General features: G+C 38.0%; 1 protein-coding gene across 4 annotated transcripts in view; it reads left to right on the forward strand.

Annotated features, from left to right (window-relative positions):
- The window catches only part of b3glcta (beta 3-glucosyltransferase a), a 71,041-nt gene that overhangs the window by 15,816 nt on the left and 34,320 nt on the right, over positions 1-20,905 (forward strand). For 2 of the 4 annotated variants that reach the window (XM_005455002.4, XM_025898368.1), the window contains exon 3: positions 11,581-11,620. In XM_005455002.4, the coding sequence (XP_005455059.1) occupies positions 11,581-11,620 (40 nt within the window). Of the gene's footprint in view, positions 1-7,618; positions 7,711-11,580; positions 11,621-20,905 lie in introns of those variants that run through there. The other 2 variants (XM_005455003.2, XM_005455004.4) reach the window with 2 other exon arrangements.

The raw sequence follows: 20,905 nt of genomic DNA on the forward strand, positions 1-20,905 counted from the left end.
GTTGATAAAATGTATCTGATTAGCAGCACCTGGTTGCTAATTACCCTCTTAATTTCTATGGAAATAGTAAAGGTGTACTTAGTTTTCCTGTGGACACTTTATTTTTCATTTGACTGGAAGTGTTTCTACCCAGAATGTTTGTTTGGGATCAAATTTTGAGGAGAAAAATGGTTTAATATCCCAGGTAAAAAGTCATTTTATTTTATGAAGTTGCTGAAAGATCTGTTTCCTTGAAATGCAATTGAGAATGAAGTGTAGATCTATATTTGATCATAACTTTTTGGGGACAGGAGCAAACTGTCACTGTTGTGTATGGATACTGTTTTGTTAGTTTACAGGTAATGAAACCCTAAACAAATCAGCGACTTTTGTTTGTGTGTTTATATCCTTCAGCAATGGCTCCATAGTGTAGTGGTTTACATATTTGCCAAATAAGCAAACACTGCCGGTTCAAAACCCTTTGGGGTTGTGCCAGAGAGGATATCTGCCATTAAAAAGAAGAAAAAAAAATCTGCCAAATCAAACATTCGAAGATACTTGCTGTGGTGGACATTTGTGAATAGGGAAGTAGCCGAAAATAGCTTTAATGTTCCATCAATCAGTGGCCATGCCAGTTTCTTCAAAAGCTAATTAATCAGTAAGTATGATTAAAAGAAAATACAATACTGCTGTTAAATAGAAGCCCACATATCTTCATCTAGTTACTCTTAATAACAGTGGAAAGTGTTTTTAAATGGTCCTCTGGGGTTTTTTTCCAAATGGCAAGTATGCCAAAACATGAGAGGAACAAGCTGGGGCTAAGATAAGTAGCATTCTTGTTTGTAAGTAAGATAAGAAGGAGAGTTTTGTATGAAAGTTAATGTGGGTTGTTGTCTGAAGTCTGTGCCTCTTGTGTGTAGCTGGCTGCTGTCTGGTTGTTACTGTGACCATCTGCCTTTGATCAAATGGTGTCATTATTGCTTTATCCAGACATGGTTTAAAATGGGGTGTTTTAATTAGCTGTGCAGAAACAAGGTCTCCATCTATGTCATCAGAGGACTAACAATATTCTGATTAATTTATGCCGAGATATAGGCCACAATCATTAGGATTGTAATGGTTCCAAAACTAAGACCTAATCAGTGATACAAACATCCACAGTCTCATATGGCTGTTCTATCTTCCCGTTTCACAAAGTTGTGCCGCCCACCACCTTTCCCACCCGGCCTGACCAGCTGCCACAACTCTTACTGCTGGTAATGAATGGATGTTACAGAGAGAAATGTTGCAGAAGTGTATCAGCTCATTGGATGAATGTAAACACAGACACGAGGGGATTATGTGTAGCAGCCATCGCAGAAAATGGAAGGATCACCTGCAAAAATATGTTTAACTATAGTCTGTTTAACCATTTTTGTCTTGGTATAAATAGCATGTGTAAAATGCACTGGCTGAGAAACAACTTAATGAATGTAGGCCTACTGGTATACAGTAGGTCTACCTGTTAGATACATAGGTGTTGGTTAAATTAATAAAGAAAAATGTGTAGTCCTGTGTGATTGATCTCATTTTCTAAATGTCTAAATTTCTAAATAGGTAAAATTTCATCAAAAACATCTACTCAGCTATGTTATGAAGAGGCCACGGAGCATAGTGTGACCCTAAATAACCTACACAGCAGGGCTTGACAATAACGGCTGCCCGTTGCCCCAGGCAACCAGATTTGGACCACTGTCAACAATTTTGTGCTGTCTGGTCGCCTGTGTTGGCAACAGTTCTCCAGTGCTTAGAAAAGCAAAGCTAAATCCCTCAGAGAACAGTCTTCAAACTAAGCAAAAGTGCCCTCGTTGAACTATTTCACTGCGTGAGAAATAGAAGAAGAAATGAATAATAACACAATAGATCGGTATTATTGCCAAATAAGACAAGTCAAATCTCCGGAAAAGTTTATGAGTTAAATACTGTGTATGTTTGGTAATAAAATGCACCTCAAACTCTGAAAAAAATTACTTATCCTGATAAATTCAATATCAGTTTGGGCAAGGAGGCAGTGGCAAAAACCAAAGCAGCTGGTCCACCTATGGAAAGATTAATCAACAATGCACTTCAACTATTAGCTCAGCAAATCAGTGCTGTATTTTCGACAAGAAAGACCCCTTTTCAGACTCGACCAGTGTCTCTAGAAAAGAAAAGGAAAACAAAAAAATTAAACCCGGCTTGCAGGAGTTAAATATTAATCCCTTTGTAATTTAACATCCTAAATTCATTACCTTGCAAATGTGAAATTTATATTCAGTGGAATCATTCTTTCATTCTTACTTTTAGTTTGGATTATTAGTAAAGCTGAGCCTCTTGTTCTTAATCGAATCCATGATGCTTGTCGCTATGGATACAGCTATAACTTTATGCCAGTTAATTACATTTTAGAGTTACTTGATTGGATGCATATAATTACTTACTGACATTTATTTTGGTTAGCTGAATTGTAAAAATGATTAAGGGTGCATGCAGTGATATACCCTCAGTATTAGCTAACAATAGCCTGCTTTAAATCTCCCTATACACTTGCCTGTGTCTTCTTAAGTACCAGGGCTTTCAGAACACATCTACATCAAGTGAATCTCTCATGGTAGTCCCGGTGATTTGACTTCTTCTACTTCTATTTGATGCAGAAGCAGAGAGAAGAGCTTACTGTCATTATATTATTGCAAATGTTGTCACATTAGAAGAATCGAAATAACAACATATATTTTTTTGCTCCAGTTTTATTCAAATTTTTGGATAGTAAAAATAATGCTGAAAGTTTTAAAAAACATATATACTTTTTAGCTCTGTAATTTAGCAAATGCAACAAAAAATATGCTATTAATGTAATGAAAATGCATCAGAAGGTTCATTGTAAGGCTTAGATATGTTTTTGGTTCGATGTAAATATTTTTACTCAAAATGGCTCAAACATTGCTTAGATTGATAGTCTTTGGTCTATACAGTGTTACAGTTACTAAACTATATATACAGTTGGGACAATTATTGTTTGATCCCCTGCTAAATGCCTAAGTTTGCTCACTTCCAAAGAAATAAACAGTCTCTAATTTTTATGGTAGTTTCAGAGAGTCAGAATATGAATCAAAAATCCAGAAAAAATATCATCCATCAGTTCATTTATCCATCCATCTATCCATTTGAAAATACATTATATAAAAGATGAATTGACTTGAGTCATGGTTTGAATGTCATTGAAGTTCTGGCTCCCTTATGGCATACAGATTATAATCAGTCAATCATATTCACTCACCCATCCAAATCATTGAAATTAGGTGTTCCAATCACTTCCATGGCCACAGGTGTATAAAATCAAGTACATAGGCATGCAGACTGCAAACATTTGTGAAAAATGGGTTCTTCTCAGGAGCTGAGTGAATTCTAGTGTGGTACCTGGCAAGTGTAACAAATCCAGTTGTGAAATTCCATCACTACTAAATATTTCACAGTCAACTATTAGTGGTATTATAACAAAGTGGAAGTGATTGGGAACAACAGCACGTCAGCCGCAAAGTATTAGGCCATGTAAAATCACAGAGCAAGTTCAGCTAAAGCTGAGGCGCATGAGTACAGAGGTCGCCAACTTCAGGCAGAGTCAGACGCTACAGACCTCCAAACTACATGCGGGCCTTCACATTCACACCTAAGAACACTGCACAGAGAGCTTCGTGGAGTGGGTTTCCATGGCTGAGCAGCCATGGATGGGGAGGTGGCAACTCTTGGTATGATTATTTGGAAAAGGAAGAAATATAAAGAGGTGGAGCTCCATGCTAGATCTTGCGTCATGGAATGTAGATGACCATGAGAAGCTGGTGGATCACCCAGAAACTACATGGGAGGAGCTTGTTAATGATTCGGGGGCAGTTGGAACACAGTCACCAAGAACACTATTGGTGACACACTACACCATAATAGATTGAAATCTTGCAGCACTCGCAAGGTCGCCTGCTCAAGTAGGCACATGTACAAGTCTGTCCTAAATTTGCCAGTAAATTAATGAGTCCAAGCAGGCTTTTGAGAAATTGCTGTGGTCAGATGAAACCAAAATGAAGCTATTTGGCATCAACTCAACCTGCCATGATTGGAGCAAGAGAAATACTGAGTGTGACCCAAAGAACACCAAACCCACAGTCAGGCATGGAGGATGACTTCATCACTGAGAAGCCAATTGACAAAGCCATGTGCTGTAAACTCTTTAACGAGAACCTCTTTCCCTCAGCCAAAACATTAAAAGATGGGTTATGAATGGGTCTGCCAACATGAAAGTGACCCAAAACATACAAAGCAAGGCTAAAGAGTGGCTAAAGAAGAAGCACCCAAAGTCATGGAGTGGTCAGGCAATCTCCAGATGTCAATCCTATAGAAAAATCTGTTGATGGAGCTGAATGTTCAGGTTGCCATTTGGCAGCCAAGAAAACTAAAGGATTTAGAGAGTTTCTGTAAAGATGAGTGCCAAAATGCCTCCTAATATGTATGCAAACCTGGTGACCAACTACGAGAAATATCTGGCTGCTGTGCTTGCCAACAAGGGTTGGCAAATACGAAGTCGTGTTTTGCTTGGGGATTAAAATTCTTATTTCACTCAGTTTATGTCTTTTTTGCAATGTGTTTTTTCTGGATTTTTAGTTGATGTTTTCTCTCTCTCTGTTAAAATGAAACAACCATAAAATTAGAGACTGTTCATTTCTTTGTGAGTGAGCAAATTTGCTAATTCAGCAGGCGATCAAATAATTATTTCCTCCACTGTATTGCAACAGACCAATACAAATGGTGCATGAAAGGAAGCACTCATCAACCTGACAATGGTGGCATTGTGGGGGAAAGTAAAAAAAAAACAGCAAAAAGTCTTGTGAAAGCAGAAGGCCTGTTTGTGAGATATGTCCTCCAACTATAATTTAGTTTATAACATTCATATTACTTAATATTTGCAATAAATAACGAATTGCTGTGTAGGCGCTTTCAGTCTCTCTGTACTTTGACTACTTCTGCTACTACTTCTGTGATCCAAACCCAGTGGTTCCCACTAAGTACAAACACATTAAACATTAAGGAAAACACGTCACAAGTAATTATAGTATCATTTTTCATAAAAGTTGAATAATTTCATTGAAGAGCTGGGCACTTTAGCTTTTTGCAAATGTTGCTCAAACAGGAATAAGAAGCACCTGTGTTAAGGTCTACTTTCATTTTCATGTGGTGCACTATTTAGAATGTATAGCAGAAGGATGGTGCATGTGGGACTAACTCAAAATAAACCACAGTGTGTTTATCATAAGCAAAGAACATGTCAGCCAGTGCAAGTGGATCACTGGTGACTCACTGACATGTTTAATATTTTTTGGACGACGACAGAGCTCCGTGGCTCAGAGGAGAAAGCTTTATTTGGCTTTGGCTATGTAGGCAATATTTGTTGCATGAATTCATTGTTGTGTTTTGTCTTTCTTGAGCTCAAACTATTTGTTGATTAACCACATGAGCCATCATATGAAAGAAAACCCAGAATAAATAAATGTCAAGCAACATCTGAAATGTGAAAATATGCATCTTTTATGTTTTTATATTAGTGCATATAACTTCATATATTCTAAGTTTTGTCATTCTTATTTATTAGTGCCAGACAATTAAGGATGTCACCTTGCTGTCTGTTGAAATTTGATTTTTATTTTAATAATAAATATTAAGTATATGATTGATCAGTATCGCTTTCATGGGAGGTGTTGACCAAGACATTTGTCTTTTCTTCTTTTTCGAAATGCTTCTATGGAACATCATAACATGAATGTGCTTGCTTTTTTTTGGCATCAATAACAGCAATGTCTATGACCCGATATGATACTTTTCAACTGCTGTCAACAAAATGCTGAAAAGGGCTAGGAAGAAAACCTGACAAGAATAGCTTGCTAATGTTGAGACAGAAGACGTTTTAACTCATTAAGTCATTGCACATTAGCAGTTTTGCTTGTGTGAAAAATTGGCAACGAATAAAATTTTAATCTGTCAGTTCTCTGGACACCCTAAAATTGGGGAGGGATATGAAAGACGTTTTGATTCTTAAACCGCTCAATAGATCTAAAAGCATCCATAAAATGAAGCTGACAATTTGGAATCATCTTAATTTATAGTTAAAGCTGCAATTTTAAAATAGACAGCCCTCCTCCTGGAGCTCGTCCCTACTCGCTGTTCTAAACCACTCCAGCTACACAAACACAGGCATATGCATACTAAGACTATGCATGCAGATTTTTGGTGAATGTGTTCTGCTTTGCCCATTGCATCACTGTATCCAGTATAAAAGTTGTCAGATTGGCCAAAGCCTAAACACAGGACTCTGTTTCCCTTTTATACTACTTTAGTTGCAGTACTCTGAACGGTTTTTATAATTTTATGTAAAATTACACAAGAACCCAGCTTTAACACAAATGTAGACCAATATAATCTCCAACCTTTCACATTCTTAAGGTGCTCAGAGTCCTTCTAGACATCAGCTTCTCTGAACATCACACATTTTCCACATGTCAAAATCCAGAAAATCCTGCAACCTTGAAACATGCTTGCCATCAGTAAACAGAAATCTAATGTGACCTGACGGGTCACTCATGTCAGTGAAGCGTCTGTGTCCTCGGGGACTGAGAGCCGTAACAGGGCCAGGAACTCGCCTTTGTGTGTATGTGAAGAGCATCCAAATCGAAGGCAGGGATCAAAAGGTTGTCATTGCAGTGTCCTTGATTACATAACAATCGCATTAGGTAGGCTGAGGATCGTTCTTCAGTTTACACATGTACACCTCTGAGAGTACCTTTACTGCGGTGCTGCCTTTGTTCTAAGGTTACACTACATGAGGCACAATCTTTCTGTCTGTCTGCATCAGTGTTGTGGTGTCTTAGATCAAAAGCGCTCAAGGGATGGTGAAACTAACCCCTTCAGATGGACAGTATAGACTCTCAGCAATTTCTTTTTAACACCAATGGGTGTCTGATTCCCGCTGCAAATGGCTGACAGCCTGCTGTCAGATGGGATTAAGAAGAGCCTTACCTGCGTGCAAAAGTATAGAAGGCTAAGAAGAGCTGGATTCTGTGAGCTGAGACTAATTAATCTCTCAGTAATAGTAAAAATGATATGAGACCTGATGTGAGTTCACTCTGGCGTGGAATATGAGATCATTTACCAAAGAAAGATTTGTAGCCCTTGTGTCACCCAGGGATTTTATGAAGTGAAACCAAAGAGATGGCTTTAAAGGGAATTTTAGGTAAAATCCAATGACTTATTTCTTCACCATAGAAATTTGTTGTTGAAGCAGATTTTATTTCCATGTTGTTTACATGCAGTAATAGATCAAGCTTGTAAAGAGGCCACAATATGCTCCTTTGTAGGTTCATAAATTTATTCTGGAGGTTTTCTGGTATTGGTTGACATCGCTTCCTGTTTGAAAAACCGTTTTTTATTCTTACCGTGCATGATGCAGCACTTCACTTCACCGTTTGTCTGAAACGCTTTGTTTTATGTTCTTTCTCTCTAAAGCCTCCGTATTAAACCTAGTCTGCTTTGATTGGTCAGCCAGCTATCCATTATGTAATGCCTTCTTTTCTGATTTTTGCAGACGAGGGAACTGCTGCAAAAATCCAGCACTGAACTATGCCTGGTTCAAGCAGCAGCCTTTGGTCAATTTGAGAGAAGACAGTAAAAATGCGGGTAACAGTGTTGAAACATAATTTTAATCATTGATTCTTTGCTCCGCATAAATTAGGAATTTGTTTTGAAGAAAATTGTGCTTGCTCTACTCATCCTCTGTTCTAACTATTAAGCAGGCATCTCACTGTAATGCACCAAATCTTTGTCTGTATGTTTTGTCCACACAACTCTTGTTACACAACCCAGACTTCAGCAACCACACTTGGCACACAGGTACATGTTAGGTCCCTTAAGGTTCTTATGTATATCAGATATTATGATGTCAAACCACCTACCAACAGGCTAAAATGACTAATGTTTTGCATTTTATTAAAGCATTGGATCATTTTAATTTCACATCACTAACAATTCATTTGTATTGAAAAAAACCTGAATTATGCATTAAATATAATGACACAATCATGTTGCCTGGCAACCACCTACCAAAATGGGCTATTTTTAATATTTATGCACCTGTAACACTTTATAAAACCATCATATCATTTTAATCTCATGACTATGACTTGTAATTTATAGCCACACATTTAAATAGTGTAATATATTGCAATATATGTCATATGTTATGATGCCATAAGCAATGGATTAAAATGAAATTCATATTAATAGATCAGAACCAACATTGCAGGAGACAAAAATGGGCTGATACATTTTCTCAGTGCAATCAAATTTATCACTTTGCCACCAGTACAAACATGCCAAGCAATACTCTAGCATGGGCATGTACTAGTTATGTAAAAAGAAGAAAAAGCAGTACTGACAATACATTTCAAGTGGTGTTTTCTGTGGGAGAAAATAATCCTCTTTGGTATAAACTTCTAACCTTGTACCATTCTATACAGGCAGAAAGAATATATAAAATACACTCAAGAAAAGCATAATATGACCTCTTTGAAAGAAAAAGTCCAGTTAAACATCAACAACCCAGAATTTGATCCATCTGAACAAGCTTGAAAAAAAAAACCTTCAAAAGAAAATGAAACTCACGGCACATTGTACTGACTGCTTTACATCTTCTATTTCATCAGTGAGGTGGCATTAAACCCTTGCAGTAGAGGAGAGCTAAACAAGATGAAGTAATTAAAAACAGAAAGTCAGACCTCATATTCAAAACATGATAGAAATCTGACATTTTATGTTTTTCATATTTTCAGTTAAGAGTTTTTTGTTTTGTTTTTTAAATATACTTTTATTTCCCTTCTAGATTTGATGTTTTGATGCCTGTATTTATTGGTAGGTTTTTTTGTTTTGTTTTTGTTTTTCTCAGTGGAGCTGAAGCTTCAGTGAGGTTTCATTTTCATTCTGTCAACTATTTATTTATTTTTTAATACATCAATTGATAAGAGGTAAAACACAATGCGATGGCAATGCACCTATAAGTAGTATAAGGGGAAAAAAACAGAAAAAGATTCAGATTTTAACGTCTGCCACGTTGTTTTCCTCATTCTCCTCAGTGTTTTGGGGTTTTTACTTCTATGCTAAATGAAGATAATATGACATAACTTTGTTGTGTTTTTTACTTTTTTGAAAATCCACCGTTCACTGGAGGTTAATAGATACTCTATGTAAAACTTATCATGTTTAAAGCAATGTCTTGGTGAGGTAAGCGAATAAAAGAAAATGCATCAAGAAAGTACATCAGGTAGCTTAAGCAGGTGTTAGAGCTGAAAATAACATTGTATGAATAAGCACAAAGAGTTTACAGCGTGTACAGGTGAGAAGATGAAATGTGAGCCGAAAATTCCGGGTTGAGTAATGGAGCTGAGTTTGAAGGCTAAACAGAGGGTAAAATGCTGTGCAGCTGTTTCACAGTGCAATAGCACATGATTCTAGGAAGCTGTACCAGCAACAATTTTCTCCCCCGTCACTAAAAGAGATCGGTAACTGAGAAAAGGAATATGCCAAGAATGTGCTCTTGCATGTGATTGAACAGTCAAAACAGTCCCTCGCTGGATGATGATGATGTGTTGGAAATGTTCAGCTTTTGCTGTCAAATGACCCAGTGGATTTTTTTTTTTTATATTTGTGGCCAGAGGCAGCTGCGTCAGGAGCCCCGCTGTGCCAAAACAGTGGTCTAAATGAAATGAGTGAGGAGGCTTCTTTTTTTTCTGACTCGACACAGATTGTATTACAAGAGTTCATAACAAAATAACTGATTTAAAAAGGAAAAAAAGACACAACATTACAAAATGATTTATACTGGTGTGGGGGTACTGGGTCTGTTCTGAAATTTCTCATTAAAGTGTGTCACAAAGCATTAGGCCTTGTTAAGGCTTGTGTAAAAATCATTTTCATGTACACATTGTAGACACACAAACATTTGTACACATACAATCAATATAATTGGCAATGTTTGACAGAGCAGGTAATTCGTCATAATGGGTGTCTTGATTTATTTTTTCCTTGTAGTCACAGTGCAGTGATTTACTGTTTCTTCTTTGCCCCAGAGTGAAGTTGTGCTGGGAGAGACAGAGTGAAAAGCATGTGGCACGCCTCTGTCACAACCACCATATATATAGCAATTTCTACACCCCTTTAATTTATTTTATGATACCTCCACTTTTTGAGTAGTTTCTCTTCCATAATAACCTGCTATATTTTCAAGTTGAAGAGATTTTATAAGACTAATTATCTGATAACAAGTCAGATTCTCCTGGCTTATGAGATGTTTTTTTTTTTCCTTAGGTGCTTTCTCTCTTCAGCTAACGAAATGATTTCAAACGAGTAATGTCTGATAAGATGAGACAGAAGCCTTGTGGGCATGACTAATGCTACTGAGTCCAATTAAGCTGATGTACCCACTGAATCAAATCACCCTGATATGATCTTGTCTGCCTGTGCATATATTGCCTCTAACTCTGATCACCTGAAAAAATAGGAGAAGACAGAGAGCATCACACATGCACAAATCACTGCTGTGTTAATGGCGTTATGGATGCCAGCTTTTTTTTTTTAGTTTACTGCATCTCATGTCAAATGCTCAATTTCGAGATTTGATCAATTAACAGAGGGGAAGTGCAGGAAACGTGCATACCACAAAAATAAATGATGTGTACTCATGACAGTTATAGGAAGGTGTTCAGGTGGAAAGTGGGTAAATTAATGGGCTGTTCTCTAATCTAGAAATTGTTAGTTTGTAAATGTGCTGAGAGAGCACATTTATATGTAGCCTGCTTCTTGCAAATGCCACCAAACTACTGTGATTCCCTGTAACCGCTGTACCACACCCACCCAGAGTGAATTTATGACTTAGTTAAGCTATCTGAAGGCTGCAACAGCTTGCCAGTGAAATGATTGTTAGTCTAGAGGAAGTCATAAATCAAAAAAGGGTTTGGTTTGTCATTATCTATTAATACTCTGCAGCTCTCGGTCTAGAGTTCTGGAAACAGGCAGAACTCAGACATTCATGCCGTCTTCCCCAAGACTGAAAAATTTCCTCTGAAAGATAGAGGTGAAAGACAGCTCTTCAAAGTTTCCCTGGCTTGTGATTGATTTACTCATCCTTCCATGGTCTGCAGCCAGTGCTGACAGCTCTGGAGGTGGAACAGTGCAGAATGCCTTAATTGAGCCTCATGCACAGAGCTTAATGCTGCAGGCACAAAACCCACACAATTAGGATGGGCTAATGACGTGGGGTGTCGCCCATTATATTTCCAAATATCCTGTAGGGGATTCCATATTTAGTATCACTAAGTCTTAATTAGTGATTAGCGAGAGGAAATGGGGTATTTTGCAAAAAAAAAAAAAAGATTTTCACACAATTCATATTTTGACACTTTTTACATAATATGTTAAAACAAAGAAGTGAATGTATGTAGGTCATTATTTGAAGACTGCAATTTGAATTATTAAAAAGTCTCTCTGTCTTTTCAGAGCCAGGATGATTTGCACGTCATTCACAACAATCAGCTGGGTAAGTCTTTTATTCCTAATTAGTAGTAAAAATGGAAGGTAAAAAAAAAAACTTGTCTGTTTGTGGAGCGTGTATAATTTTTAATATTCTGTGTGTGTGTGTGTGGTTTGCTAATAAAACACTTAAAAGCTGAAGGAAACTGGAAAATAACAAATTAATGTTTAGGAGGGAACTGAAAACCTGAATCACATTATCCAGTACTTGCAGTGCTCAGACAAGAGAGCATAGGCTTAAAGAGTGTGTCCTTATCTGCTGTAGATACAGCTAAGGACACAAAGAAAATTAGTCAACATATACTATGTGTACCACTTTACAGTAATTTCAAATGCTTAATTAAAAAATACAAATGATTTAGTTCCAGATCTGACTGGAACTTATTTTGGACCTCAAAGGTCATTTTACTAGTTGACAATATGTCAACAAATATAGATTCAATCTTATAGACGCAACTGTAGAATTATAACTTATTTACTTTTAGCCTGATGGGGGTTTTTTCATCCATTCATTACACCCCATTGTTCCATTTGTTTTCTACCACTTATCTGAGGCTGGGTCCTGGTTGTAGAGGCTATACAAGGGGTTTCAGACATCCTACTTCCTAGGAACATTGGGGTGAGATGAGATATATAAAATCCTGTGAAGTCTGGGTCTTGCAACAGATTTACTCTGAGCTCCATCTGCATGTACAAGCTCCTCACCCTATCTCTAAGCCTTAGCACAGCTAGCACAAATTTTGTCTGCTTGATCTCACTCTTTCAGAAACTACCTCGAGCTCATGAGAGCAGGTTAGGATGGGAACGTACACTCACTGGGCACTTTGTTAGGTATATCTTTTCAACTACTCAATAGAACAAATCTAATCAGTCAATCTCAAGGTGACCTATTTGTCTATATGTAGGCATGTAGACATGGTGAAAAAGACTTGCTGAATATCAAACCAAGCATAAACCAGACATCGATTAAACACTTGAGCCTATTTTTACTGACCATGCTCAGTTCTGTATGAGCACAGTGTGTCCATCTTCTGATGGCTGTTTCCAGAAGGATATTTACCGTGTCACAAAACTCAGATCATCTCAAACTAGTTTCTTGAACATTACAGTGTACTCAAATGGCCTCCGCAGTCACCAGATCCCATTATAACAGAGCACCTTTGGGATGTGGTGAAATGGAAGGCTCACATCATGGATGTGAAGCCATGAAATCTGTAGCAACTGTTGCATGATGCTATTATGTCAATATAGTTGCTACATGTTAATTGGTGAGTGTAGATCAACTAAAAGATTAAAAGCTTAGCCTTCCTGCTAACCTGTACAATTCCTGCATTGCTGCTGAAGCCACAGCAAGATATCTCTCCAGGTCACGCTGCCATATACCATTACTTTTGAACAGTATAGTAAAGCTTCTTTAGGGAAACAACTCTTCCCCAATCCAAAGGCAGTAATCCAGCATCTCATCCTGGCGGCTTCACATTTGACTCCAAACAGCCCGAGACACTGAAGGTTGTGCTCTGATGAACATTCTCTGCAATAATGTACACTATAATTATAATAACAAGATAATAAAAAGGTTGTTGCACTGGTTTACTGTGTGCTTTAACACAGTAAAAGTTATTTGTGTCTCTACCAATTTTTTCCACGGTATGATATCGCACCTATGAGAACACTGGCTATTTTAAGTACCGAGTAGCGATAGTACAGCACCATGTTATGGAACAAGACTAAATAGTTATCATATTTAGTCTAAGCACGATTTTTCCCTTTACAATCTGTATTTTTTTATTAGTAAACAATTAATTGACCTGCATTTTATTTTATAGGCAAATGGAGTATGATAAACATCCATATATTCCTAAAAGTATTCATATTTGTATGTACTTAATTATAAATACAGGTATTGCTGACTTTGATAGTGGAGTTCTTGTATTCACAGTTTGATTTACAGTATTTTGATGTTACTGCATTTGATAATTCAGATCAGACTAGCTCAGTAGAACTAACCCGTAATTCCAAATGACATCCAAAGGGATGAACTATTGCTTAATATAGTTCAATTTTAAAGAGCGCTGTATGGTGAAAGAATTGAATTGACATTATTGCTTGATAAAATCATGAATAATAAAACCTGAAGTGAATAATATTGGACAGTGTGAAATTTAAATGGCAAGTACTGCAAAATCAAAATAGTAAAATGGGTTTTGCTTATGCCTACCTTGAAAATTTAATCTTGAGAGTTTCGCAGACTTCATAAATAAAGTCCCATCTTTCTTCAACGACTTGACAGCAACCAGGAATTTCATAAGTAGAGCAAATAAAAAGATCTCATGCATGCTTTTCATGCTTCAGGGGACTCGCACAATCACCATCTGAGAGTGATTTTCGGGAGACTGCAGAGGAGTTTGGAGCCCGCTTTCTGGACCTCTGCCTGTTCATTCAACTGGGTCACCACAGACGCAAAAGCACACAAAAGCAACTTCATAATGCTCTCATTTGGCACCTCGGCACAGAAAGGAAATACAAACAGACAGCGATCTGAAAAATGGAGCTACACTATCTGGCACTGCCATAGTAATTCCCTTTGTCACACCAGAAAAGCTACGCTCGCCTGCAGAGAATGTTGTTTGTGGGCAGGAATGTAAAAGATGAATCAAGGAGAGGCAGACTCCCTTTTGTTTTAACAATACAGCAAACTTCAGGAGGTCTGACTGGATTGTTTATTTTAAAAGCCCCAGTAACATTTGATGGGTATTAGAAGTCATTCATTTAGCAATCTTTCTTCAGAGGGAGTACAGGGTGCAGAGTTTAAATAAAGTAAATGCATTATATGCAGTATGTACATGCTACAGATATTCATAGTTGGAGCAAAAAAAAAAAACAGTGGGAGCCCGCTGGTCATATTGTGCAATAAGTAGTGCTTTAAAAAATGCAGCATGCAACATCTTAACAACAGATAACTAAATTGTTGAGAGTGTGACCTACCTAAATGCACTGGGTATAGAACTGTTTAAATACAGATAGATGCTTAGATGTGCATGTTCCCCATCAGTTTCCAGGGCTGCAAGTCTCTCCCACTGCGCTATCACCGAATGGAATCTGATTTTTTTTTTCTTTTTACTCGGTTAAATGTGTTCTGCACATTAATTTCCAAGGTTTTGTTTGGGCTTTCATTGAAGCTCCAAAGTACCATCATAAATCTATGCCGGCAGGAGGACGTGTCTTCAACTTATCGATAAAAGTGAGCAAATTTCGAAATGAGACTATTGTATTACATTACAATAGCGTTGCGTCTCTCGTCTTATTTTTCTTCTCTTAATCAGTTTGTATTGAAGTCAAAAAAAATTGTTCAGCATGAAAAAAAAAAAATTAAACATCACAACAAGCCAAAGCTTGTAAGTCCTTTATCTGTCTAGCTTAATCAATTCAGTCATTTCATTTCACTATCACACTGCTAGTCCAAAGAGGAAAAAGATCAAATAGATAAAACGTGCGTTTTATATGCATACTGGCACAGCAGAGAAGTCAGACTTATGAACAGCAATACATTAAAAAATCTCCTATTAAACAACTTCATAAGAAGATCACGTGCATTGTTTGGGCTGTTTAGAAATACAGTATCAGGAGGTAAAACATCTGAACAAGAATAACTTTTCTGCCTTACTTTTATTAGGTAGATCCAACGCAGTGTTTATAACTTACATACATGGCTAAATGAGGCAGTTTTGACTAAAATCTATCCAGGTCACCACTTAAACCATAGTAATGCATTACTGACTTTACTATTAGGCTAATTTTAATACCATCAGTGGAGATGTGTGAGGTTAATTAGAGGTGTCGCAGCTGGCTGCTGGGGCATGATTTCAAGATTTATTATTGTAGCTCGTTTCTAAAGGATACTGAGAGTAAGAAGTAAGAAAAGCACATCTGACTTCATAAGAAGTCATAGAACTTTTCATTTGAACTTTTGTCTTTTTTTCCCTTCTATTAGGGACACATTAATTAGCAGCATATTATAAGAACAGAATGGAAACCTTAATACAGACATCATTAATTACATTAATATAGTCTAATGGTACCTTTGCTGTTTATTTGGGTCATCACCAGTATCTGTGTGTTTTTCTAGTATAATTCTTTAATTTTCAAGATGTTTATTAAAATGTTTGACTTTAGAGAAATGGTACATACCAGAAGTTTAAAGTTGATATAATAAATAAATAACCTTTAGATTGTTTTTTCAGGGGATGTACCAGCATAGGGCAGATGTGTTTTAAATGTAGATTTAAAAGTAAACTGTTATATAGTCGAGGTTATATACTAACTTTATTCTACATCTCCTTTTTCAGAACAAAGCCCAAATGCCAGAATTTAAATCCAATTATCACTATAGCAGTAGTTAATCCTAGGAGAGCTGTGTTACTGTCCCGTATGCAGCTATATTATATTTATTCAGTGGCTCAGAGCCAGCCCCTCCAGGCCAAGAGGACACGCAAGAGGATAGAATGCATATCAATGTTCACAAGATGTTGACTGAACTCCTTTTTCTGACTTTAGTATTTCTTATTTTCCTTCTCTTTTTCCCTACAAACACTGCTTTGCTGCTTGCTTGTGACAGTGCTCTATTGTGTCTGTCTTTTCTTTATTCAAATGGTAAATGGCTTGCACTTATAGGTCTTTTCTTCTTAGAAGTACTCAAACTGCTTTGCTTTGCTGCTTTGTGTCTCGTTCACTTTTCCACATACTTACAATGGAGGTGCAGTTGTCATGCAAGGTGCTCACCAGCCACCGGGAGCATCCTGTTTAGTATTTTGCCCAGGGACACTTGTGGAGAAGCCAGGGATTAAATCTCTAGCCATGCGATTAGTGGGAAACCCGCTCTAACACCTGAACATAGCTGATGGCTTTATTTCATTTAATTTAAAAAGCAATTTAAAAATCAGGCAACCATCCTGAGAAATAAAATCAGTCGTGGCATATATTGCCAAATAAGATATGAAAGCAAACATATTCCCAAAAATTCAGCTTTACAGAAATTAGAAAAAAAAATGTTTTAAAGTGATATCTAATCCCTTCTCTACTCATTCGATACTTTAATGGGTAACGAATGGGATTCATAAGCAAAACCTGGAATCTGTTAAGCGTTAATTGCCTGAGCTTCCTGAATTATTGATTCTAAGTGAGGTTTAAGGATTGAGTTCAGCACTCATTAGTCTTTAGCAGAGTTGTCCACGGAGTCAGGAACTCCAGAGAACCTCTAATGAGTGTGATTATCACAGGTTGGATGCAGCTTTTTTCAGCCTGTCCTTTTACATGTTGTAATTTCTGTGTGTTTCTGTTTTACTACTTGAAGAGATGTTTATAAAAGATTGCTTGTTTCCTTTCTTGGCTTTCCCATCATGCTTCTACCTCATGCACAGTCTTTTCTTTCCAGTCTTTTTGTTGTTGTTGTTGTTTTTCAATGCAAGTGACTCCCTATCTTTGTCTGCTGGCTTGCTTCCTCATTCCACTCCCTTTCTGTTGTTCCCCTCTTTGGCATTTTCCTCCCTGTGTTTTATTGAGAGATATTTATGATACTGACCTTTTCAGCAGTAAGCTAAAAGTTAAATACACCATGCTCTCTATTGATCTTGTGCAGGGCAATTAAAAGTCTGTATTAATAGAGGAAGAAGGGTGATAGAAAATCATTTTTACTTACAGCAGGGGCCTTTGCCACACTAGATTATCACCTTTCAAGAAGGTAAATAATTTTTATTCCTAAAACTCAACGGAATAAAAAAAAAAAAAGAGGGTGTATTCATCTTGAATAATAAATCCTGGACCTGGTTGGTGTTGTGGTCATGGTTAGTTTGGACAGAAAACTGCAACACAGTTTGCTCGAATGAATTTTGTCTCTTGCATTTTGGACACGAGGAAGGGAAAGATGGAGGGGATTTTTTGGGAGATAGATGATTCTGGGCCATCTTGTCTCGGGGAGTCCAATGATGTGAGTCACTGGAGTGTAGCAGGTTTTACAGCAGCACAATCAGCTGCTGGATGGGGGGTTTGGCCTGCTGAGTATGGAAATGAGCTATTGACATCCTCTGTCATCTCTCACTATGTGCTGGCAATGAAGAGCTCTGAATCTGTCATGGCAGTGGTATTGTTCCCACAACAGCCTAATGGCCCCCTCCACAGAAGCCCATCCCTCTAGATCTTAGCAGACTTTTGTCATTGAAATTGCACTGTGGATCTGATTTCCATCTTCTCTCAAACATATAAGCATATTTGTATATGTTCACTGCCCCTTGCCTCGAACGTGTGTTTATTTGACTGTGGAGATGGAAATACTCGGGGCTGAGATGAAATGTTTCTGTGACAGTTCCACTGACTACACACACCTGCTCTGTGACACTGATGGAAATGACAGAGCTGCAGGAGAGCCTAGAGGTCAGTGTGCTCTCAGCTCCGCTGCCACTTGGCAACATCTGCAATCCTGCTCTAAGGAAGTGTCACTATTGATTTGTGTCAGTGAGGTGACAACACAGCACGGCCAGGCCACTACAAGAGCACACGATCTATATACAGCCGTGTATCTATCTCTCTCTCTATGCCCTCCTTTCCGTGTGCATACCTAGAAATACAAACACTTCAGCCTTGATTCTTTAATCAGCCTGATCATACCCTCTTATGCGCAGAGATGCTGAAGCAGTGAGTACACACGAGACTCGAAGCCTCCCTGTGGAGTTTTCCACAGATCAGATGGTGATGGCCTTTAAAGAGTGGTTTCATGAATTGAGAAAAGCATCAGATCAGAGAGAGAGAAGGAGGCAGAATTCTCCAGTGTTTCATTTCATCCAATATATTTCAAGGCTGATACAGTCCTTTTTTTTTTTTCTTTTTTTTTTCTATGGAGTTGCCTCTGTGGAATGCTGAACGAGGGGAGATAAACGAATACTGCTTTCTAGTTCCATCGACCTGGCAAAATAAAATCATCTGCACTGAGGGGACTAGGGCATTGGCTTCATCTCCTCAGGAACCTTCAATCTCTTTCATTCAAGGCATATTATTTTCAGCCAAGAGGGATCCTTTCATAATTTAATTTAACTGCAGGAAAAAGCACTGTGTTGTGTGTTTCGCACCAGGGTGCAACGTCACATCTTGGGCCTATTATTAAATGGATGAATTGACTGCATACTTTCACCTCTGGAAATTCTGCTATTAATACAGCTACTACTGCTAAGATTAATAGTACTTTTTCTGTGACAGCTGTGAAAGCAGCACATCCAAACAACCATTAAATGCAACTTGTCAAACTTCCGTAGTCACTCTGAAAGCTACGACCATGACCAAAAACACCCAAGAAAACATCTGACATCCTATCTAAACACACTAGAAACTGTTTAAAAAAAAAAAGCAGGCTTGGTACTTAATTTATATAGTGCAAAACTGCATTACATGTGAAGGAAAGGAAAGAGGAAAACTGGGCTACTTGGATGCTTTTTAACTTTGCAGGACGCTGTGAAGGAGTAAGAATGGTAAAATCATGCCGAGCTTTTTTTTTTTTTGTCCTTGAAACAGTCAGACATTCCTGCTGTAATAGGGCCTAAAAATACCTCCCATTTGCCAGATAGCACAACAACTAACAACCATCTCCAGCACTTACACTCTCTTGGCACAATTGCCCAGCAACAATATAGCAATCAATTAGAAATCGTACATGTGAGCGATCACACCAGCCACCTCAACCTAGCCGCAAACCTCCAAACACAAACCACACACAGTACATTTACAAAACGTGTAACTTCTTCTCAAGTTGAATCTATATAGATCTAAGCCTAGAGGCATCACTGTATAATCTTGCCTGCACAGTGAAAAGTGCTGGCTCTGAAGGCATTGTTTTAGATCTCGGTCCTATAATTACGTAAAGGTAGATGTATCGATTGTATCGAGAGAGTATACAAAGGTGATTTTTACCTGAAAGGAGAAGGACGGAGAAAAAAAGAGATGAAGGAAGAGGGGTACTATTATAGGATTTTTCCTCTTCCCCTTTTCTCTCCATTGTTTGATGATTAATCGAAACCCATTAGTGTGGACTCGAGAGCAGTGAATTCAGTTTTAATTAGTTTCTTTTTTTACCCCTCATTCTCCTTTGCTTTGACGTAGGGTACGTGTTATCTACACAATGAGGGATTGGCAAACTGCTTATCTGATTTTGCTGTTAGTCTCCTGCAGCTGGTATTATTGCTGTACTGTGCAGTATCAAGAGACCGGTACCTCACTTGGGGCTTTAAAATGCACTGCTTTATGTGAAACCATATGCGCACGCACGTACGCGCACATTCATTTAACGAACTCAGCAGAAGGACATTTAGAGGTGGTGTAAGGGTATTCACTATGTAAGCTCAGCTCAGTTGAGGTTAGATCTGTTGGGAGATGGACATGCTGAGGTTTAGCAAGTAATCTCCCCCATTACTAGGGCTCCAGGATGAATGGGATCTTTGTTATGAGCTGAGCAAAGCAGCGACACACCCACCAACACTTAATTAAAAAGATTTGACACAGATACTGTACTCTGACATAGTGTCTGTCCCTGACCCCGATGCTAATATCCAAACTCAGTATGGGAATAGGTTCAAGTAGTGTAATTGAGGTGGAGGCAATCCATCTAATCCTGCCAATGTCAGCACTCGCCATTCTCCTTTTTTCCTCGCACAACTGTTCCGAAGGGAAGACTGTAGACCTGTCAGCGGTGACTGCTACTTATTTGTTTTGAAAGACTAAAAAAATACACTTTCTCAACAAATGTGGGAAAGCATCGTTGGAGAATTCCTGCTGGTAATTAGAATTCAAGACGCAGTGTATTCTCTATGACTGTTTAAATAAGTAACTAATGGAAACGGATAAAGCACGTTAGAATTATTTGGCACAGACTGTGCTGTTTGTTTGAGCTCATAATAAGTAAAAGTGTACACAAGAACCCTGCACGTCCAAAGTTTCTGAGGTGCCAGTCATAACTCTTACACCTCCCCTGTTTCTCCTTCTTACTTCACCTACCTCTGAGCTTTAAATCCTTGAGAAGCTTTTGAGTTGTAACAGTCATTCCAGCCAGGTGCTGCAGACTCTATTTGATGTGATGGACAGCTTACAGGATTTAGGAGTTGTCAGCTGTAATTGTACAGAGCTGGACAAAATGACAGGGTTTTTTTAGGGTTTTTTTTTATTCCCTGCCTCTGGTCCTTTGGTCTCAGTTTGATTGTAGTGGTCGTGAGAGCCACAGGCTTTATATGGACTTGTTTGTGTAGCCAATGTCATT

Source organism: Oreochromis niloticus, linkage group LG14 (genome assembly GCF_001858045.2).
Source record: "Oreochromis niloticus isolate F11D_XX linkage group LG14, O_niloticus_UMD_NMBU, whole genome shotgun sequence".
NCBI classification, from domain to species: Eukaryota; Metazoa; Chordata; class Actinopteri; order Cichliformes; family Cichlidae; genus Oreochromis; species Oreochromis niloticus.